The 24,092-nt window shown below is 42.0% G+C and overlaps 1 protein-coding gene across 1 annotated transcript in view; it reads right to left on the reverse strand.

Annotated features, from left to right (window-relative positions):
• Window positions 1–415: 415 nt before the first annotated feature.
• The window catches only part of KIF13B (kinesin family member 13B), a 239,215-nt gene continuing 215,538 nt past the window's right edge, over window positions 416–24,092 (reverse strand). Inside the window, exons 40-42 of the mRNA XM_067556161.1 lie at window positions 13,555–13,617; window positions 9,267–10,305; window positions 416–5,367 (exon numbers count right to left, since the gene is read on the reverse strand). Coding sequence (XP_067412262.1) covers window positions 5,078–5,367; window positions 9,267–10,305; window positions 13,555–13,617 — 1,392 coding nt within the window. The 3' untranslated portion in view covers window positions 416–5,077. The remainder of the gene's footprint in view (window positions 5,368–9,266; window positions 10,306–13,554; window positions 13,618–24,092) is intronic.

Below are 24,092 nucleotides of genomic sequence, written 5' to 3' on the forward strand. Positions count from 1 at the left end.
TTTTGGCAAAACTGGGCATTTGTCCCCTTTGCTCTTGCCAACTGATCAACTGGGCAAATGCCCAGTTTTGCCAAAAAAGTCAGGACGTCTGGGACGGGGCTTAAAAAGGGGACTGTCCTGGCCAAAACGGGACGTCTGGTCACCCTAGCCAGTATAAGCTGTGTCCATGCTAAGAGCTCTTTGCCTACAGTTCTGGCAAAGTGCTCCTAGTGTAGACACGGCCTTAGAGATGAGGTCTCAGCTATGCACCAGTGGAAGCTGGTGCATGGCTGTGATGTGAAAGACCCAACTAGTATGCAGCGTTGGGTAACTCAGTAACAGACTTTGATCAGAATCTCTCAATGATTTTGTGGTCTGAACTGGTAGCAGCTGCTAGAATCAGACTCTGACTACAAGTGAGAAATTAGGGTGCTAGTTTAAGAGTCACCCCCAAAGGACAGAAGGAAGTTGTATTTGTGTAAATACAAGCGCCAACCACCTTGTATTTAATTAGTCATTATCGTTAATGATATCTGAGGTTTTCTTTGGTGGGATGTGTGAATTCTACGAAAGTGGACAGCAAAACCAAATGCATTTAGTGGGAGAGAAAGTTTAGAAAACAAAAAGATGAAGAAGGGAAAACAGATAGGAGCAAGACACTTACTGTTTGTGATCACAGCTGATCAAGCAGTTTGCATCCTACAGCGTGAATCACCTACACATTTATTTAAAACTGTCATTTTAAATTACTGAAAAGCTACACACAAATGCTTCAGGCCAGTATAGGACTAGTCCCCCCACTGGACTGGGTAAAGGCTCTGACCCAAGGATAAGGCACTGTTTAAATACATATTTTTGTGCAAAGAACTAACAGTACCAGTGTAATGGCAACACAAGCTCCCATGGAAGTTTTTCCTGGCCCCCAATGAGCCCATCACAAAAAAGGTTTTTATTTTATATAAATTTGCATATCTGATATGTAATAACTCTGCCTGGATTTTTGATTCATAACACAAAAAAAAAAAGGTGTTGAACATTTTAAAGTCAGCGACTGAGTGCAGTTGTTTCCTGATCAGCACCAGGTGCAGAAGTGAGATACAACCCAATTCTGAGACACTGACAAATTCTACCTGCTCTTAAAGACACTGTGGCTATACTATTGTACACAAAAGTATCTTCATTCTCTTTCCCACTGCCAGATTTTCTATTACAATTAGTGTGAATCAAGGCGCTCAAGAACCCAAAAGTGGTATTTCAGTAAGGAGAAGGTCAAGACACCATGGAACAGTTGAACTCTTATCTTCTAAATAACAAAGTAGAAAGTCTTGGCTTTGTTTTAAAAAACACAAGTAAGGATTCTTTCGGCTGACTTGGGATAAAAACAACACATTTCAATCGCATAAAACATTGTACCATGTGCAAATAAGAGGAGTTACCTAGTGGTTACCACACGTTTAGACCATTGCACTTTCTATTCTCTTTGAAACCTTATATATGCTTTAAAAGTTCTAGGAACCCAGAATCATTCAAAACAGACTTAGTGGATTTAAAAAGAAAACTTTAAAAACAGCAGAAACATTAGAGCAGTATTTGCTACAGACATTTAATGCAGGAGCCATACCTTTTTTTCCTTTGTAAAGTGCATGAAAATCTTGCAAAAAATGTGCATAAAGTTATTAAGGCAACCAGCCTCAACTACTGAACTGCTCCAGCACAATTTAATAAGGGTTTTTTTATTGCCTTCATGAATTTTTTAGGGTACGCTCAGCCAGTGTGAGGGGGGACAGAGCACTGACCTCAAATTCCTTTGAGTAAAAGGAACTGTATTCACTATAATGAGATTTAGAAACCATCATTACAACAAAGTCTGCTTTAGGAATGTCAATATGAGGAGGATAATGGAGTTTGAGAGCTTCTGGTAAGAGTCTCTCCTTGATTTTTTTTTTTTTTTTTTTTTTTTTTTTAAGAGCTTATACCAGCATTTGTACAGATGAAAATGATCTGGGCAGGAAAAGGGTCAGCTGGATTGAGTTTTTGAGGGTAGGTACTGAAGTGGAGTTGAAAAATTTAAAGGAACGTCAGCGTGATGAAGATGTATATATGTATAAATCTATGGGTGAAATCCTAGCGTGTTTTACTATTGTGTGTTTAAAATGGGTGTTTTACCATTGACTTCAATGGAGCCAGGGTTTCACACTAAACATCTATTGAAGTCAGAGTTCCATCACTAACACACAGTGTCCTTATTCAAGATGGACTGCTGAGGAGAGCTCGTTCCTAGCTGGTATCAGGCCTTGTCCAAAATAAGCTGAATATATGCTAGCATCAGCTACATTCAAAGGACTCAGCGCTAGCTCTATTGTTAGCCAAATTACTCTATTGTATAACCCTCCTGATATTTCGTAGCATGGTTTCATAACCTGAATAGGAAAACTATCCTGTTCATACAGGTTAGGGTAACCAGGCCAAAGCTCTAGTGGTGGCAGAGTTTCTACCTTAGACTCTGATCCTTCAAACACTTCAGCCGGTGAGTAATGTTACTCGCAAGCTGAAGTGTTTACACAAGCTGAATCACGACGTGAACATGGCCAAAAAGGAATGTATACTAGGTAGAATAAATAATGAAATATTAATCCAACTCCCCTTTGCTGGGTCCCCAAGTACTAGTGAAAACACTGGATCAAAGCTGCGAAGATCAATCATTTAAATATATAAACTCTTCACAAAGGCAGATCTTGTCAGTAAAATATAATGGTGCAAGAGAAAAGGGGGGCATGAGGATTAATGGAAAACATGGTTCTATGTTCACTGTATGCTCCAAAATAAGGGACCAATAAAAAGGACAAGTTAGGATTTTCCCAGATTCAATACATGAAATGGTGAGACTAATAAAAGCTAAGTCAGGAGGATGCTTCACATTAGCCAGTCATCTGTACCCATATTGGAAGAACAAAAGTGAAGGATTTTAAAATGGATTTTAGAGAACTTTCATAATGCGAGGCAGTATTGTGAGAAGTTACATTGGTTAGTGTGTGTATCTCATTGCAGAGTATTGTCAATCTGCTTATTAAAATGAATTCTGTTGCGGCAGGCAGCATGTTTATGAAAAACAGTTATCCCAAAATGTAATTCAGGGTTTAGCTTCTCCAGTCTTTGTTGCTAACTTCCCCATGTTTTTGAGCTCAAAAGGACAGAAATACAAAAGTCTTCCAACCCAATCTAGGGGATGGCAAACCTCTCTCCTCCAATCCCAGTTTCAGATTTGTGCAGAGGAAGAGATGAAAAGTTGTACATTTATAAAAATCTTAAAAACCCGCCAGTACATTTAAATAGCTTTACGAAAAGTTAGAAAACAGCAGAACTATACAATGTTGATAGAAATGTTCTAATGCTTGGCAGTAGTTAGAATGCTCTATTGCGACCCATTCCACATTTTATTTCAACTACTGATTAGTTTCTATTTTAATTTTTATTCCTTCTGCATAAATTGATATTAATTACAGTCAATCAGCATAATTATCTCCTTCACGAAGCATCCCTACCTCCTTTAAAGTTTACTTCGATGACAATGTATCTTTCCCTTGGATACCTGAATCAGATGGCTAAGGCACTGAGACACATCTGTGCAGCATTGACAGAGGCTGGATTCATATTCAGTTTTAACCATTAATTTAGCATCTTGAATGTTCCTCACATAGATTATAAACATCTATTGCTCAAAACTTCTAGTCTCTCAATGTTTACTAAACAAGACATAAGAAGCTTAGTACATATTGTGCAATTAAGTCTTATTTTTTTCTTTATATAATTTGTTAGTAAATAGCTACCTATGCCACAGGTAATTAAAAATTAGTGGAGGTCACCAAAGATAAAATCAAGTTTAAAAACAACAAAAGCCAGCCCGACTCTCCCACCCTCCAGAAAAATGTTAATTTTGAGGAAGAATGTGCAACAGATCCAATAAAGTGATTTTAGGAGGAATGTCAGGATGGTTTTGCTGGCTAGGCAGGAGCCTTTCCCAAGGAGAGGCTATTCAGTATGGTGCTACAAAGAGTGCCTCTACAATGGCAGGCAGTGGATGATTGTGATGCGCAAGTGTTTAATTTTTTCAAAACAATAAAAAAAATCAATACAACTGGATCATTCCGTATGGGAACCAGAAGGCTTCACTTTACGAAATCTGTTAAAATGCAAACACCAGTACTCACATCTCTCTTTGTGAGCATGTCACCAACAGGCAGTACAGACAGAACTGGAAAAAGATGTTATAAATACTGTAGCACTTTAGAGAACGCTGATATCTTTGCAAAAATCCTGAAGACAAAACTAAAAAAACCAATGAGAGCAATATTCCACAGTGTCTCCAGGGAGGAAAGGACAGGTGAACGGATTCTGTGTTCTGATAAAATAAAATAGATAATAGATATTAACTAAATTTGAATATGTCTTTATAAAACAGAATCAAAAGCCACAGGTAGTGTGGAATCCCACTGATTTCAATAAGAGGAGAAAGACACTAGAACGTTATTCAAGATAGGCACTGGTTCCAAGTCATATAACCAAGAGGATTATTTTTGTTTTGTTTTCTTCTTAACCGTCTTTATAACTGTATCCATTCCTCATTATTGCCTGATACAGACACAGCTCTTCCTAAATAGGAGGATGGAGCCTTGCATGCTGCATTTTGATGCATACAGAACTGCCAACCATGTTTAAGGAAGTATAGATGATGTGGGTTGAGAAATCACTCCAGTTAATTTTTTGCAGCTGTTAAAAACTCATGCAATACTTTGAATGACTGATCTGGCCCTTCATTCTGTGAATGACTTAAAAGCAGCACCATTAAACCCTCTCCCATAACTTTTGCCATTGGAAATAAGCCACACAATGAAGTGTCCCGATTTGTGTCAGGAGCCTGAACACACAGATCCATCACCGTAACAAGGCAAAGATTTAACATGTCAGCAATCGAAGTAGAGAAAAACCCCTCCTGTAGTATTTGCCAGAACTAAAAGCTTTAGATGTTGCAAGCACATCCAGTTTTGTGACAGCTTTACAAGCTATTTTCAAAGCAGGCTGTGGGGTCTGTAAGCCTCTTTCAGTTAGCCCAAGATTTCCTGTTCTCTGCATTCTTCTGGATCTTCTCGGGTCGGAGAGCAGATCCTTCCATTTTGGCTAGGGCTGTCAGTGATGTCAGGTTGGAGGCTGAGCCTGAGAAATTGTTGCTCCTCCGGTTCTCAGGCGTAGCTCCCCCTTGCAACCTAAGCCCAGCGCTCCGCCGTCTTGCTGCTCCAATGGCTTTTTTCACTCTGCTTGGTTTCACGAGGAGCCCATAGTTTGGGTTGCATTTGAAGTACTGCTTTCCCCCAATGGAGCCATCATTCTTACCTTTAACAAGAAAAAGAAAGATGCTACAATAGGAATTTCACCCTTGTGCATGTACTTACTGTCTATTACCCCTTATTTTAGAGAATCATTGGAGTCATCTGTATGTCATTATAGCAATGATCAGACAGGACTCCGTAAATTCAGTCCATGGCACGCCAAATAAAACTGAGTTGTGAACCAACACACTGAACTCCAGAAATCAGGTATAAATGAATGCTACGTGGCCATTTTATGGAGATAATCAGTACACTGTATAGAACTGAGTAGGACCATTAGCTTTTTTTCTACTCTCTGCCATCTCTTGAAAGGAATTCTTTAAATTTAGCCATAATGTTTAAATATTCGGTGTACCAAAATAAGCATAATCCAGTGACAAACAAAACAGTTGGAAGTAGGAAAAAAGATACATATTTTGGACTGATTTTCAGCCTCGATCATAGAATTGTAGGACTGGAAGGGACCTTAAGAGGTCATCTAGTCCAGTCCTCTACACTTCTGGCAGAACCGAGTATTATCTAGATCATCCCTGGCAAGTGTTTGTCTAATCTGTTCTTAAAAATGTCCAATGATGGAGATTCCACAAGCTCCCTAGAAAATGTATTCCAGTGTTTAACTGCCCTGACAGTTAGGAAGTTTTTCCTAATGTCCAACCTAAATTGCCCTTGCTGTAGTTTAAGCCTGTTGTTTCTTGTCCTATCATCAAAAGTTAAGGAGAACAATTTTTCTTCCTGATCCTTGTAAAAACCTTTTATGTACGTCAGAACTTATGTCCCCCTCTCAGTCTTCTCTTCTCCAGACTAAACAAACCCAATTTTTTCAATCTTCCCTCATAGGTCATGTTTTCTAGACCTTTAATAATTTGTGTTGCTCTTCTCTGGACTTTCTCCAATTTGCCCACATCTTTCCTGAAATGTGGACCCAGAACTGGACATAATACTTTAGTTGAGCCTAATCAGTGCGGAGTAGAACAGAAGAATTATTTTTCGTGTCTTGCTTACAACAGTCCTGCTAATACACTCCAGGATGATGTTTGCTTTTTTCAACAGGGTTAAAACTACTGACTCATATTTAGCTTGATTCCCCCAGACCCTTTTCTGCAGTACTCTTTCATAGGCAGTCATTTCCCATTTTGTATGCATGGAACTGATTGTTCCTTTCTAAGTGGAGTACTTTGCATTTGTCATTACATTTCATTCTATTTACTTCAGATCTTTTCTCCGGTTTGTCCAGATCATTTTTAATTTTAATCCTATCCTCCAAAGCACTTGAAACCCCTCCCAGCTGGGTGTTATCTGCAAACTTTATAAGTGTACACTTAATGTCATTATCTAAATCATTGTTGAAGATATTGAACAGAACTGGACCCTGAACTGATCCCTGCAGTACTCCACTCAATATGCCATTCCAGCTTGAGTGTGAACCACTGATAAGTACTCTATGGGAACAATTTTCTTCCAAATAGTTATGCAACCACCCTGTAGTAGCCCCATTTAGGTTGTATTTCCCTAGTTTGTTTATGAGAAGGTCATGCAAGACATTATCAAAAGCCTTACTAAAGTCAAGATATACCACATTTAACACTTCCTCCCATCCAAAAGGCTTGTTACCCTGTCAAAGAAAACTAATAGGTTGGTTTGACATGATTTGTTCTTGAAATATCCATGCTGATTGTTACTTATCTTATTATAGACTGAAGTCAATGGGAGCTGTATGTACTACACCTTAGCACCTCTAAACATCAGGCTATTTGATTTTATTATTGCTGGTGCCATATCCACCAATTTCAATCTGTGCACTACACAGTGCTTTGTAATGCAGCCCCAAAATGCTCTGTTCTAGATACCGGGACAATCACTGCTATCTTTGCAAACCAATAGGTTCCATTTGCCAAGAACTATAATGAATCATCATAAGCATACTTACATAGCACATTTTACCCTTTTGTCTTGACAGTTTTCCCTCATCCTAGCACTGAGGGTCAGGTTCACTTGACCACTGAAGGTTACCTGTGCTGTGGGTACTGAAATCCCATGAGGTGGAGAATGCAGCTTTCTGCTCAATCCACGGTTTACTGTGACAAGATATGAATCTCTGTCCCTATTTCCTGAATTAAATTTTATAACAGAGAGGTGAATCTACTTTAGAAATAAACTACACTCCAACAGATGGGAGACACGAGATTAAATTTTCCCCAAATATAGGGGATGGGGCAATCAAAACAATCTTTTCCCCGACAGGCAGAGACTAATCAGGCACATGTGAAGTAATGCACAAGAGCTTTCAAGAAAGTAAGAGAGGCTGATTGGGAGCAGGGGAAGTAAGTTAACTTCCTAGCATTTCATATGGAAGGTGAAAAAAATGAGGCTTATAAATGGGGGGACATGGACTCTCATGACTTCCATGAGGATGGAGCTCTGACCGAAAGCAGAACCACAGATTGCTATTTGTGACATATAATCTGCGTGCATCTTATCTAGTTTAGTTTTTACCAAGCATAAATACAGGTATGTTGAGACAAACATTTTACTTGAAATTCTCTACTTTTTAATAAGCATTATTTTATTGAAAGACCTGCTGTGTGTCTTGGGAAACGAGGGAGGGTAGTGTCACCCAGTCTAGTCTTGTAGGAGAAAGACACCAAAGCAACCACATGGAGGATCAAGTTCTGGAAGCTAGACACTCCACTCATCATGACAAAGGCGTGGTCAGGATCCACAATTCCCACGAGTGGCAAAAGATGAAAGTGGGTAATTTGCAAGAGAACAAACAGGACAAAGGGGGAGGTGGTCCTATTGGTAACACCAACTCTGCATGCTTAGTTGTGTTTTTACAATCTATAAAAAGAGCACCCATGCAACACCATAGGTGCCCTTAGTAAACTTTAAAAAAATTACACTAAACAAACAGGGTTGTCAATTCTCCCATCTCAAATTAACCCAATAACAATAAACATTGATCACTTACAATACCCAGATAGAATAGATCAGCATCACTCACCCTAGTCAACCATCCATCTCCTCTTGGGCATGGGGAAAAAAGGTGCACCCTGAAGGCTAATAAACCTGGGCTGTTATGGAGCTGAGGAAGCAAATTCTAAAAGTTTGGGGCCCTAGAGTAGAATGTTCTGCCAGCCAAAACCCTCTCTCTTGTACCACTCATTTTTTCAGACTGCTCATGCTGGGGCCACCATTTCTCTGTTCCACATCCTCAAAACACTGAACTGCTTGAGACCTACACATATTAACATGCCTCCAGCATGTTGCAGAAGGTGCAGCATCTTTTCTTCCTCAAAGAGAAGCCTGCATCATCAGCAGCATCTTTGGAGGTCTGACACTGCTGACTGACCATCACTTGTACAGATTGGAAACAGAACACCTTCCTCCCCCATTAAATCATCTAGTCTGAATATTCCCTGGTGATCGGTCCATGATTACTCCCTATTTATTTTATATTTCTCTCTCTTTCTCTCTCTCACACCTACACCCCTTGCATGGTTTTTAGTCCAGTTTTAAACAGTTTGGGAGATATTATCCAACTATTTAATGTACATCTCGTCTTCTTACAAATTATCCTTTGCATCCCATGATTACTGTTGGCACCCACTCTGGGTCTCCCTAAATAATTTGATTGAAGAAAAGGGCAATGTGGTCAGAGCAGACACAGTCTACATTGCCAGGGGCACTCTGGGCAGACACATGGAAGGTAGGGACAGACTGAGGGAGATTCCAGTAATCAAGGTGAGACTTTTTTCTTGAAGGGTACCAGATTACTTCTAATCTACAACGTTTTCCCTCATCATGAGTCCTCCCAGGTATTGCATGTAAACTGTTTCTTATGAATAAATATCAAGAGCTTTTTAGTATTTATTACACTGCAACCTGCCACAGATCATATCTTACCTGAAGGCAAATCCAGTTCCACACCAACCCATGTTCCCTCTTGAAAGTCAGTTGGGCCAACATATCTAACTATGCCTGTCTTATTTGTGCCAACAGTGACATATTCTCCCTCTTTTAGCCAATCTGGGATTTCATTGGCCTCTTCAGAATCAGAAGTCACTTCCAGTGCCTCTGCACTGTTTTGGCTCAACCCTTGTGCAGTCATCTGGTTCTTTCCTGTCTCCTTCTCTTCCTCTGTGCTTGAAGAGCACCCAGAATCTCCCCCCAGCATGCATGTAAAAGACTTGAGCTCAGACGTCTTGACTTTTTGGATTTTGAATGGCGAGACTGTAGCAATGGGCTGGGACAAGAAGTCAGGCTGAAGCTGTAGTTTGGAAGCTCTTGATTCTGAAACAGAGGTGGGCTTTGTGTAGTCCTTTTTCCTGGCAGCTTGTCTCACTGACTCCCCAGTTGTTGAAGCCATTAACTGTTTGGTCAGCAGCTCCTTCTTTGGGATGGAGGTAGAAACGTAGCTTTTCGCATCAGTGGTAGTAGAGGCATCATCTAGTTCTTCACTTTGAGTTACAGGGGAGACAAAGGACTTTGTCTTTAGGTGATCATTATCATTCATGTTGCTGCTGTCCTTAGATCTCACATGGACAGTGCTAAGGTCAGAAGCAGCTACATTATCGCTTATAACAGCAGGGTAGCTGTCTGAAGCACTGTCTGTCTGCACTGGAATGCCAGTAGCAGAAGTTACCTGAGCAACTGGAGTGGGTGAGTAGGTGTCACTCACTGTAGGCGTTTGACCACCTGTCTGAACAATTGCATCATTCCCTGCTGCAAGAGCTTCAGAAAGAGTTGCTGTTGAAACACTGTGAGAAAAGTAACCACTAGAGGCTTCACTCAGGGGACTTGGAGGCCCCTCTTGGGAGTCCTGTGCCTGAATGTCTGTGGTATGCTGCTGTGAAGGCATTTTGGGCATCTTTTCTCGGTTCTTTTCTGCCTCTGTAGATTTAACAGCCATTTCAAATGGTTCTCTCTCCCCTTCTTGGTTAATCTGAAAAGATGACAACAAGTATGGGGTTACGGGCATATGTGGGCTGATAATGCTGACATATGGCCTTCCAGAACTATCTAAACCTCAGATTTATCCAAATCCCAGTATATTTGCAGAGCTGGAAAGGTGCTTGTTGATTTATAGCCAGCTTTACAAACCTGGTGGGATTGTCAGTGCATTTCTTCCATTAATAAAAAAAATAGTGTCCAGCAAAAGAAATACGTTCCCCAATATTTACTGAAAGATTATTTATATTACAGGAATGGTCATTTGCCTTTTGAACGGCAGGATTTATTTGAAATGTGAAACAGCCATGATATATAAGTCTTTTACAGTTATTTGGCTTAACTCAAGATTAATAAATCATGCATTTCTAAGTAAACTGTAATTTATATCCCCATTTCTAAATGCCATTCCCCCCTCAATACTGCCACTACCACACACTTTCAGAGTACGAAATTAACTGCACCACCTAGATTAACAGCCCATTTTAGTGATGTATTTCTTGGCTGTAAAGTTTACTTTATATGATGGATCAATATCTTTTGCCAGCAAATGTACTCTAAAAGATTAGAATGTCTTTAAATCTTTTTTGGGTGGGAGAAGGGGGTAAAAAGGGAAACTCGTACATATTCTATTTACTAACTCACAGATGTTTAATTTTGTTTTCTGTCCTAAATAAGTTTCATTGGGGTGGAGAGTTATCTTGAATTTTCAGATTTATAGAGACAAAGTGGGTGACGTAGTATCTTTAATTGGACCAACTTCTGCTGGTGAGAGAAGCTCTTGAGCCAACAGAGCTCTTCTTCAGGTCTGAGAAAGGTACTCAAGGTACTCCCCGCATGACAGCAAAATGAGAAGTGGAATACATTGTTTTAGCATAAGTAGTTAGCACATGTTGTAAGGGACCATTCAAGGTAGAGTGGCCCGTTAACCCCTCTTCAGTCATAGGACAAAAGGGGAGTTATTGGGTTACAGATTATTGTAATAAGCCATAAATCCAGTGTCTCTGTTTGGTCCATGATTTTTAGGCTTTGTCTACACTACAAAGAGAAGTCGACCTATGTTAGGTTGACTTACGGTCACTACATTAATTACTGAGGTGGCTGACATCCACACTACCCACCTTGGGTCGGTAGTGTGCGTCCTCACCAGGAGCACTTCCACCAACCTAAAAAGGGTCTCAGCTCTGCTGGCAGCTCCCTGCTGGGAGCCCAGCTGCCCCATAGGTTCCCAAGCGTCCGATGGGTTGCCCCCCGCCCCACTCTCCATTCGCCATTCTCCTCTCCCAGCTCGGAGCCGCTCGGGACTTCTCCCCTCCCCGTTTCCCACCGGGAGCAGGGTCCAGCCACTCAGCTCTCCAGGGAAGCGGGGGGCAGCTGGTCTCTAGCTGTTCAGCTTTCTTGTCTAACAAGAATGACAGCCAACAGCCATTGTAAAGAATACATGTCTACACTGACACTGCATCGTTCTAATTACACAGACATAAGCCCTATACCTCTCAGGCTACAGCTACACTGACGGCGGCAAAATCGCCGCCGTCAGATCGATTTCTCTGGATCGACTGAGCAGTCAGTGCAGACCCGCTCAGTCGATCCAGAAATCGACGTACTAAGATCAGCTACACAAGTAGTGTAGTGCTGCATCAATGGGAACAGCAGTGAAGATGGAGCACAGAAGAGAAACTCAGCAGTCGAAGGGAGTTATGCAAGTTTTTTGCACACTTTGCGTAACTCCCGTCGACTGCCGCTGAATCTCACAGGTAAGTGTAGACAGGGTCTCACTGAGGTGGTTTTATTATGTTGGCATAGCAGGGGAGTTATATCGACGGGAGGAGCATTTCAGTGTGTACACCTCCACTGCTATCTCAACAAAAGCTGATTTTTGTTGATAAAACTCTGTTGTGTAGACCAGCCCTTAGTGTCTAGCAGAGTAATGAATTTAAGCTCCCAGGCTCATCTTTTGCAAGTGTTGTGCTGGTTTCCTTTGAGGATGAGGACTGATATAGAGTGATCGCTTTGTGAAAAAAGTGTTCACCCACAGGCTATACGGTGTTTTTGTCTTTTATCATTTTCCTGTGTAAATTCATTCGAGAGCATACTGATTATTTGGTTTCACCCACATAGTTGCTATTGGGGAATTTAGAGCCCTGGATGAGGTGTACCATGTATTGTTATAGATATGATACATCAATCTTGAAATGTGTGCTAGGTGGTGCCAACAAAAGAAGGATCTCTCTTTTGATAAGCCATATACTGAATAAGCACAGCAGGTAGCTTTCTGTGAGCAAACAAATTTTTTCCTCAAACTGAAAGCAAATATTCTTTAAAAATTCCTCATAATCTAGAGATAATACAAACCTATTACATTGTCTCACCCACCTCCCTGTCAGTGGAGCCTATTTCTTTTCAAGATATTTTCTAGTGCCTTGTCCAATCTAATTTTAAATGTCCCAAGTGACAGGACTTTTACTCTCCCTTGAGGAGACAGTTCTACAGGAAGTATAAGTGGCATCTAGAGAAAGCAGAATTTGATTGAATTACTGGAGCTTCAGAATCAAAGGCTAGACTTCTACTGCTGAGTGAAATGTATTACAGAGAAGTTTCTGAAAATGTTATAGTCAATTAAAATATATTTTTAGCTTTTTTGTGGGGAGGGGTGCTGTACATGTGGATTTTGAAGCTCCATCTTTTCATTGGGTTTTTCCTTTTACGTAAGCTTTAATACACATTTTTTAAGACAATATAAGCACAATAGGAGAAAACTGATTTGCTACCCATAAGACTAAAATTCTGCTGAACTGTGGGAGATCATAAAAGTGTTGTCTCTGCAAGATAGTGTTAGTCTTTTTCACATTGATATCACGAATTGGAATGAAATGTAAAACTGAGAATCAAGCTAAATGCTCAGAATAAGGGATACAGTCGGTTTATAGAACGCATCACTGCCCACCCAGCAGTTTGCCTTTTAAAGCAGCAGACAGCTAAACTTTAGATACTTAGCTGCTAATGCAATCATGTGATTAGCAAGGTTTTCAAATATAAAAGTGTAACAAGCAATATAAGGGAAGAATTTAGCAGGACATAAAAACATTTCAACCTACATTACAGTTAATTGTCTAAGTGAAGGAACAATAAAAATGGAAGTGATTTTAAGTAATGATACCAGCAGTAGCCTTTGCATACAGCACTGCTGCTGCTTCCATTGGTTTCCAGCCACAAGATAATGTAGATAATGTAGTGTGCCTACCTGTTTTAACTTTGTAGCGCTGGCATCAATGCTGGCAGACTGAACCATAATTCGTGGGACAGGCTGCAGGGGTGAAAAACACACAACATCATTCACTTAAAGGTTTAAATATTGCTGAGCTGGTTTAACTGAAGAGGAAAACCTTTAAAATATGTAATTAAAATTCTGGGATAACAAATGGTCTTTAGTCATAGACAAACTGAGCTTTGCTATTTTTAATGGACTCTGCTGACACACTATACCATGAGGGGACAAATGAATGTTGTCTTAACCCAGGTAATGAGAATGTCCCTGCCATTCCACACACATGCAGTGAGAACTACATAGGGCAAAGTTTTAAAGTGTAAATAAAAAAGATTTTTGGCGTGTGGCCACTAAAAAGCTGCTTCTCTGCCAGACTGACCATTGAACAGATCAAGGTAGGAAGTAGGAGGAAGAGGAATAGCCTATACTACTTCAGCTGACATCACTGATTTTACAAGGCGACAGATTTGCTATTAGAACTGGTGGAAATTTAATAGATTTCAACCTACCAATGTCCCCTGCCAAAATGTTCTCCCTGTCTACAACATCATTAGTCTTACAAGATTTTTCAGCACTGTATGCTGATTTTTCAGCACTGTATGGTACCTCAGTCCATAAGAAACTAGATCCTCAGCAGTTCTTTTTGAAAATAGGCAGCATCGCTTATAATATGCAGGATGCTAAACAGAAATATATGTGCCAAGTGGTGAGGCAACATCTCTTTTGGACCAACTTCTGTTGGAGAGACAGACAAACAGTCGAGCTTAGAATCATAGAATATTAGAGTTGGAAGGGACCTCAGGAGGTCATCTAGTCCAACCCCCTACACAAAGCAGGACTAACTTCAGCTATATTATCCCAGCCAGGGCTTTGTCAAGCCTCAGCTTAAAAACCTCTAAGGATGGAGATTCCACCACCTCCCTAGGTAACCCATTCCAGTGCTTCACCACCCTCCTAGTGAAAAACTTTTTCCTAATGTCCAACCTAGACCTCCCGCCCTGCAACTTGAGACCGTTGCTCCTTGTTCTGCTTACAGAGAACTCTTTTTTAGGTCTGGGAAACTAGATGTCATTGGTAAATACAAATTTGAACAGATTGTTTAGCATAAGTAGTTAATATATATTTCAAGGACCATTCAAAGTGAGGTAGCCGGTTAACATCCTTCCAGTTAAAGGGAAGAAAGGAAGGGCGTGGGGGCCGTAGTGGGGGGGAGGGGGGAGGTGGGAGTCGTTAATCGGTTACAGATTGTTGTAATAAGCCATAAATCCAGTGTCTCTATTAGACACTAAAAATCATGGACTGAACAGAGTAATGAATTAAGTTCCTAGGCTCATCTTCTGAAAGTGTTGTGCAGGTTTCCTTTGTGTATGAGGACTGATAGGTCAGATACAGAGCAATCACTTTGTGAAAAAAGTGTTCATGCAAAAGTGATAGGGTGTTTTTGCCTTTTATCATTTTCCTGTGAGTTCATTCGAGAGCATAGCGATTGTCTGGTGCACCCACATAGTTGCTATCATGGCATTTAGAGCACTGGATGTGATATACCACTTGTTGTGATAGGCATGTGCAGGACCCATGGATCTTGAAAGGTGTATTGGGGAGGGAGGATCTGATCATTGTAACAGTGGAGATATGTCTGGAGGTTTTGCATCTGTTGTTCTCAAAGGATCTGGAGCCACTTTGAATTGGTGTGTCCTGCGTCCTGGTCTGTGAGGAGCTGGCTTCTGATGATGAGCTTGAGGTATGGGCAGCAGATATAATAGGCTTGGGGAGCATAGCCAGCAGAAGCTCCAGCCTCACCTCTCCACATTCTGCCCCTGCTCCTGATCAGGCATGAGTGGCTGGCAGAGGGGCCTCAGGGAAGGGGTCCCGAGACCCTCTCACCAAAGGCTCCTGGAGCCTGGCTTGCGCCCGGCCTCTACAGGGCTGGTGCTGGGCACTGAGGGGCCACAGGGCACCAGCTGGCTGTGCAGGATCAGAGTGTCCTGCATGCTGGAGGCAGGGGCTGCTGGGCCAAGGGGATTTTATTTCTGTATTGAAGCATGTTCTGTTGGGGTATTTGGGTGGCCTGCACTTCACCCAGTGCTTTAAATGCCCCAACAGCAACCATGCAGACAATTACATTCACTACACCCTCAAATGAGCTCACACAAAAAATTATAGAAGACAAAACCACCACATCACCTGTAGGTGAACACTTCTCTCCAAGCGATCACTCAATATCTGACCTGTCAGTCCTCATCCTCAAAGGAAACCTACACAACTTTCAAAGATGAGTCTCAAAGCTTAAATTCACAACTTTGCTAGACAGTAAAAATCATGGACTGTATAGCCACAGTGGATTTATGGCTTATTGCAACAATCTGTAACCCACAAACAATCCCCCCAGCTGCTTTTCCCCTTCATTTCCTCCCTATGACTAGAGGGGTAATTAATAGGCCACTTCACCTTGAAATGTGTGTTAACTACTTATGTTAAACAATCTGTTCAAATCTTGTTTTAGCAATGACACTTTTAGTTTCCCAGACCTGAAGGAGAGCTCTGCATAAGTCAAAAGCTTGTGTCTCTCACCAACATAGGTTGGTCCAATAAAAGATATATTTACCTCACCCACCTTGCTGTCTTTCTAATCTAATCTCTGGGATCAACATGGCTGCAACAACACTGCATACAAATGCGAGCAAGTCATTCACTAATCATAATATTTTGTCCCATCCCAGTAGAACAATGTCTCAGTACCACAACTATCTTCCCTTCAGATGTCTGGTGTTTACAACTGAAGCTTTCACGTCATAAATATTTCTTACTTGCTTTGCGTGCAGGGTCATGATTTAAAACAATCAGTTGAGGTAGTCTGATAAGTCAGCAGCAGCTAACTGTGACTCTCAACTGTAAGTCTCAAGCTCAGCAACAAACTTGGAACTTCACGCATTGCACTGTAGGAGGTAGATGGTTTAGCAGATTTTTGTGTAAGAGGAGAAGGGGGGAAAAGCAGGAGAGGGATGCAAAAACTATCTTCAGCAGAGATTAGGCAGCATTGTGCAGCCACCTATTCACAACTTTCAGTCAAAGAGCTCTTTGGAGATCTACTTATTTTACCTTTTGAGAGAAACAATGCTTTTCACTTGAAGAAAGTTCTGAATTTCCAAACTTTCAGCAAACATACTAGCAATGCTAATTTCCAACATATAGCAAGAATGCAGTGGTTATTTGTTCACAGAATAGGACTATTCCAAAGAAAGAAAGATGCATTTCTGATCAGCATGAGTCTAAATCTACATTGTTTCTGTTTAAATACAATAAAATACAAATCCTACTAGTTCTCTTCCAAAGAGAAATAAACATATGGAAAAATAATAGCTACTATATATGAGGGAGATTGACAAGTACTAGTAAAGGCAACAAAATTGACTAGGGGTATGAAACAGCTTCCATATGAAGAGAGATTAATAAGACTAGGACTGTTCATCTTAGAAAAGAGACGACTAAGGGGGGATATGATAGAGGTCTATAAACTCATGAATGGTGTGCAGAAAGTGAATAAGGAAGTGTTATTTGCCCCTTCACATAACACAAGAACTAGGGGGTCACCCAATGAAATTAATTGGCGACAGGTTTAAAACAAACATAAGGAAGTATCTCTTTATACAATGCACAGTCAACCTGTGAAACTCATTGCCAGGGAACGTTGTGAAGGCTGCAAGTATAATTGGGTTCAAAAGAGAATTAGATATGTTCATGGAGGATAGGTCCACCAAGATGGTCAGGGACACAACCCTGGGCGTCCCTAAACATAACTGCCAGAAACTCAGAGTGCAGGGTCAGGGGATGGATCACTTGATAAATTACCCTGTTCCCTCTGAAGCATCTGGCACTGTCCACTGTTGGAAGACAGGGTACTGGATTAGAGGGACCATTCCTCTGACCTAGTATGGACATTTTTGGGTTCTTCTAATTAAAAAAAATCTGTACTAGTTAAAAGTAAAAATAAAGAGAAATTACAAAAAAATCAGCAATTAAGCCAATAATTTACAGATGAACTTTTATAGATATAAAAAGGACATGAGTAGCTTTAAAAACAACATATGTTTTAGAACAGAACTATAAGCTTTTTACCTGCAAACACTATAGATGAGGACACCACTGAAGTGGAGCACAGAGCTTACTGATTCTTTTACGGTGCTTTACATGTCAATGTCATCAGGTCTGCATTCCTTACTCAAGACATAACTCCACTGGCTTCTGAGTGTAAGAACTGAATAATGAAATCTAATATGTATTTAGCTCTATCCAGGACTCAAATTGGGCTGATGGTGACCCAGTACTTCTGCCAGCTTGTCCTCTAGAAAAAGAGGTTACTTACCTGTAACTGGAGGGAATGTATGGTCCCAATGTGTATTCCACTGAGGGTTTAAATGTGCTCACCATGCGTCCAGAGCCGGAGATTTTGAAAGTAATAGCATCCGTTGGTTCGTGCATGCATCATTGGCTCACCCCATGGTTTCATCTGAGGTGATAAAGGATGGGGCAGGCTGACCACATCTCCAGTTCTTTTTTCACTGCAAATCCAAGAGAAGGGAAGGAGCAGGAAGTGGGATACAGATTAGGACCACACATCTCAAAGAACCTCCAGTTACAGATAAGTAACCTCCCCCTTCTTCTTCGTGGAAGGTGGCTATGATTGAAGATGTCACTTACTATAGTGTTGTGGAGATCCCACTCGTGATTGGCCATGCATCTTCTGCTGAGAGAGTCTGCAGTCATGTTCCCAGTCCCCGGAAGATATGCTACAGATAACAGGATGTTGTGGGTGATGTGCCAATTCCATAGATTTACTGCCTCTACACACAGAGCAAGAGATTTCATGCCCCTTTGTTTGTTGATATAGTTAACAATGGTGGTGTTGTCCGACATGATAAGAACATGATGAGAATAAGATGGATGGGAGAAATGCTTCGCACACCTTCCTTATAGCCTGGAGCTCCAGAATATTGATGTGCATCCTGGATTCCCATGGAGCCCATGTTCACTGTGTCATGTGGTTTCCCATGTGCGCTCCCCACCCTATGATGGACACATCAGTGATGATCATTCTGTCTGGGGAGGATCGGAGAAAGGGAATCCCCACACAGACCTGTTAGGGGTCCATCTACCATTGGAGGGACAAGAGTACTTCGGGAGGGGGGAACTGTCAGCATAAGGGCCATGGCATGTCGCGTGGATGAGTAAACGCTCTGAAGCCACATCTGGAGGCAGCGAAGATGGAGTTGAGCGAAGGCAGTGACATATGTGCTTGAGGCCATGTGGTCAAGGAAGGATCCTGGCCAGGACAGAAGGATTGTTGACTACTTGGGTGATGAGTTGTTGCAGAATCTAGAATCTGTCCCTTAGTAGCTAAGCCCATGGTGTGACTGAGTTGATGGAGGCCCCTTTGAAATCCAGGGACTGTGTGGGGTCCAAAGTTGATTTTTCAACACTGATGCGGACTCTGAGGGAGGAATGGAGTCTGAGCAACATGGAGGTTGAGATCTGGACCTCGTCTCTGAATTGTACTGATAGGAGCCACTTGTTGAGATAGTGGAATACAAATATCCTGTAACTCCTGAGGTGGGCTGCTACAACAGTGAAAATTTTGGTGAAGACCCTGGGAGCGGTTATGAGTCCAAATGGCAGAACCCTGTATTGAAAATACAGGAACTGTCCGTGGGCCAGATGGATGTATATGTGAAAACAGGCATTGTGTATATCAAGAGCTGTAAATCACATGCCTTCTTCTAATGACGGATGCTAAGGTGAGCATATGAAACTTGGGTTTGTGGATGAAGCACTTGAGACAACAGAAATCCAGGGTTGGTTTCTACCCATGGTTTTTTTTGGTATTGGGAACTAAGTTGAATAGAACCCTGTCCCTTGATAGGCTTAAGGAACCTGTTCTATTATTCCTCTTTGTAGTACGGATTCCACCTCTAGGGTGAGGATGCTGTCGTGAGAGTGGTCCTTGAGGAGGGATCAGGGTGGGGGGTTATGGATTAGGTAGCGTGATGAACTCAATCGTATAGCCATAGCGGATGATATTTAGCACCCACTTGTCCAATGTTACTGCACTTGCAGCAGGTAAGAAGAGTGCTAGATGACCCCCCTCTTCTCAACAGGGGGTGGGGTGGTTGAATAACAGCAGGCAAGATGGTTGACAGCTTTCTAGGGTTCCTCAGAAATATCTTTTCTGAGAAGGTTGCATGTGTGATGAGGAAGGCTGTGAAGACAGACCTGGAAGGCGAGATTGTGGGGTCTTCTGGCACTTGTGTGGTAGCTGGTGAGCCTCTGGTGGAAAAACTGGGAAGTCCTGTACCATTGTGTGGGTGGTAGAATTTATGAGTGGGCAAAGATGTGTAAATACCCAGTGAAGGAAGTGTGGTTCTTGAATCCTTGAGGGTGTGGAGGGAATCATTCATTTTCTGATTACAAAGATGGGATTCATCAAAATGGAGGCCCTCAATGGTATTTTGTACTTCCCTGGGGAAACCAGAGGAATAAAGCCACAATTCCCTCCGCATGACAATGCCTGTAGCCATCAAGCATGATGAAGTATCTACTGTGCCTACAGTTGATTGAAGTGCTGTCCTCACAACCAGTTTTCCTTCCTCCAACGTTGACTGGAACTAGGCCTGATCTTATTGTGGCATTTTTTCAGCAAAGTCCTCCAGTCTGCTGTAGTTCAGGAAGTCATATTTGGTGATAGTGCTTGATAACTTGAAATCCTGAACTGGAGGCTAGATGAAGAGAAGACCTTGTGTCCTAGAAGGTCCAATCAGCCAGACTGGAACGTGGGTGCTACTGTTTGGACTGCTCTGTCATGGCCTATACCACAAAGGAACTGGGGGGAGGGAGGAAGTGGGAGGGGAAATGTGTGTGTTTTAGAAAAGAAAATGCAGACCCCTTAGCCGATACATAGCATCTCTTCTTTGCCCTTTTGGGGGGTAGGCACGCATGTAGCTGGAGTATGTCAAACTGTTCAAGCTGGTTGGAGGATGGCATAGTTGACTGGCAGAGCAACCCTACTCAGTACCGATGAGTGGAAAATGTCTAGGAGTTGATGCTGCATGTCTTATACCTCCTTCAATGTGATGTGAAATTCACTCACCACCCTATGCAGGAGATCTTGAAATTGCTGAAAGTCATCTGGGGCAAGGGGGAAGCTGAAGTCTCTGCAGCATCTGGTGAGGATGATGGAAAACGCCCTTGCTTGAACTGTACTTTATGAACCGGACTCAGCGGTTCTTCCTCCATGAGGAGCTCGGAGCATCTACCCACGTGCATTCTAGATAGGGAGAGAGGTGAAGTCTTCCTCGTGGAATGGGTGGATTCTGAGAGTGGGAATTGGGGCCAGGGCCCCAATACAGCCAGCATGAGAGATCAAGAGTGTACAGCCGCAGGCCCCAGGGCATAGTGGTTCCTCTGTGGTTGGAGTGGAGGATATTGGCAGGATGTAGACAGCCTCTTTGGGTACTCAGGGGCGGTAAGGGATGAGCAGCCCGTGTTTCATCAGAATCCTCTGAGGATGAAAACTCGGACACTGGTTCCATTGACGATACTGTTGAAGCTGGTGGAAGCATGTAGACCATTGGAGGATGTGGTGAAGGTTGCCTTGACTGTGGCATGTCCTGGGTGGGAGATCTGGCCTGCCTAGAGATAGATGATAGCAGAAAGCGTGGATATCTTGGTTCTCCCAAAGCAAACAGTTCCTGGGCTCTGGCACCTTTCCAGACCTCCCTGGCATTAACGATACTCTTTCTATAGCGGGAACCTGCACTGGTGCAATGGACTTTCCCAGAGCAGGTGGGTTCCATACCTTAAGGGGAGCTGATATTGATGGCTTGATACCTGGTACAGTGGATCTGCTGGTTTGTGCCGTTTCTTGACATATTTATGCATCTTGAAGCGTGCTAGAGCTTGTGGAAGGAGTGTCCCATTTCTTTGGTTTGGAGGAAGACTTACTTATGTGCATAGAATCATAGACTATTAGAGATGGAAGGGACCTCAGGAGGTCATCTAGTCCAACCCCCTGCTCAAAGCAGGACTAACCTCAGCTATATCATCCCAGCCAGGCTTTGTCAAGCCTCAGCTTAAAAACATGTGCATGTTTCCTTACCTCTTGACTAGGCCATGACACAGGGTCCATAGTGGTGATACTGTCAGAGTTGGACTCTGTCTCCATAGCTGGAGTCTTTATTCCTAGCTGTCTCAAGCCAATGCACAGGGGGATTCCCCAGCCTGGGTCGGAATGAGGTCTCATGGCAGCTTCCATGAGAAGCTTCTTAAGGTGGAGAGCCCAGCCTTCCCGGGTACAGTTTGGGAAGGACTGATAGATAATGCACCTGGATGAAATGTGGACTTCTCCCAAGCAGTAGAGGCAGCATTGATATTTGTCACTGACTGAAAAGGATCATGGGCAGGAGGCACAATTTTTAAAGCCTGGGGTCTTCAGCACAGTCCAGTACTCATGGGGATGAGGGTGTTTACAAAATAGATCGCGCAAAGTCCAATGTCTACTCCAAATAACTTCTAAAACAACTAAAACTATGTAAAAAACAGTAAAACAGCAAAAGACTACAAAAACTAACTATATACAGGTAAACTTTTTAAAAGGTGCGTCTCACACAAGAGGACACACAGTTCCGACATGCGGCAGTGAGAAGGAATTGAAGATGTGTTTGGTCTGCCTCGCCCTTTATCCTCTTGGATGAAATCATGAGGCAAGGCAAGGGCACATGCGCAGACCAACAGACTACTATTTTCAAATTCTCCAGCTCCAGACACATGGGGCACATGTAAACCCTCAGTGGAATACAATACGGATCATCACTTGAAGAAGTGTGAACTACTCCCATTCATCTCTATGAAGTGATGATTATTTTATTGTTGTAAGGATAAATTGTTGTAATTGTTAAGTATTTTACTTCTGATCAAAGCACGTTAAAAAGGAGAGGGACTACCTTTATCTGATGCATAAGATCTGCACCTTTTATGGTGAGCAGTGATCATTTTGGTGTCACACAAGGAGGCATTTAGGAGAGTATCACCTCTCCACCCACCAATCTGAACCCTGGAACTAAAAGGCTTAGGAGTAAAGCCAGGAAGGAATCTGAGCCTCACCAAGGAGAAGCCAATCTGGCAGAACACAGCAGAGCACCTAAGCCTTCCTCACCCCCAACCAAGCTTGGTCTCCCAGCAGCAGGGCCTGGTCTGTTCTGGTGGGTGTGAGGCCAGGCAGCCCCCTCCCTAGCTCTAATGGCAACTGCTCCTCTCTCTGCTGGAGGTTGTCTGCATCTGAACTTTATTCTCTAGAAGGAGAAGCCAAATCTGTGGAATTCAGCAGAAGATGAATAATCATATTTAACATCTACAGTCTACTGTGAGTGGCATCTCAAGCAGGAGCACCTAGGGAGAATGGCATTGTTTTTCCCTCCTCATTCCTGGCTTGACCCTTCAAGTACTTAGTAGAGCACAGTGCTAATCACTGAGAGCTAATTATAAGTCTACACAAGTATTGTTAGTGATTTAGGGTCTTGGGAGAGGTAATGGGTTCCAACAGATATGGCATATCATTTGGACTCAGGCAGTCTAGTCTCACCTGTGACAGTGACAACATGTGTTACAACCTCCCTGCCTCAGTTTCCCCATCTGTAAAATGTGGCTGTATCAGAAGAGAGGTCAAGGACTGATAGGGCCAGGGAACCTAGAATTATCCTCCAACTTAGAGGTGGTCCCTTGAGGTCATGGTTAAAACATGCTGGAACAGCATTATCAGGAAGTTTCCACTGCTGTTTCCGATGCTGAACTTTCTCTGAAGATGTGACTGGACTTCCGGTGCAAGGACTGTCAGTTTGACAGTACTACATTCACACAGCCACTTTGAAAAAGCTACTGCAAAATTCTCCACTGGGGTATAACATGCAATAACAGTTTAATTAAATGTAAATTAAAGTCAGTTTGAGAAGCTAAGATTTATTTTCACGAGCTACACTCACAAACTAGTGCAAAATTAAATATACATTGTTTCTTGTGAAATTAATTTATTTCATTCCTAAATCCAAGCAGAAAAATTAAAAGGGTAATTTGTAACAATGTTTAAAAGATTTTTAAAAGTTTCAGATTTTCCGAGTTTCACTAGTTTGCTTTAAAAATTAGCTTTACATAATCACTCTCATTAAAACTGTATTTAAAAGGATGACATGGGAAGCTGAATTCGGCAAGAAACCGAACCCTTAACAACTCAGTCACAAGAATTAGATGCATATTAGCTCAGTTGGCCATGAAGGATCTGTTGAGCCATGCTGAGTAAAACACACAAATGATTATCTGAAACCCTCAAAAAAGCCTTTTAGACATATGTTTAAAAAAAGGATTCTATGAGGCCAAATTATTTATATTTGATTAGGGGACAGAAATCCTTTCAATCATGCTAAGCATCGTGCACATCTATGGCACTACATAAATAATTGTATGTATGCCAG

Source organism: Emydura macquarii, unplaced genomic scaffold, assembly GCF_026122565.2.
Source record: "Emydura macquarii macquarii isolate MOO-44397 ecotype Brisbane River unplaced genomic scaffold, CSIRO-AGI_Emac_v2 contig_1676, whole genome shotgun sequence".
NCBI classification, from domain to species: Eukaryota; Metazoa; Chordata; order Testudines; family Chelidae; genus Emydura; species Emydura macquarii.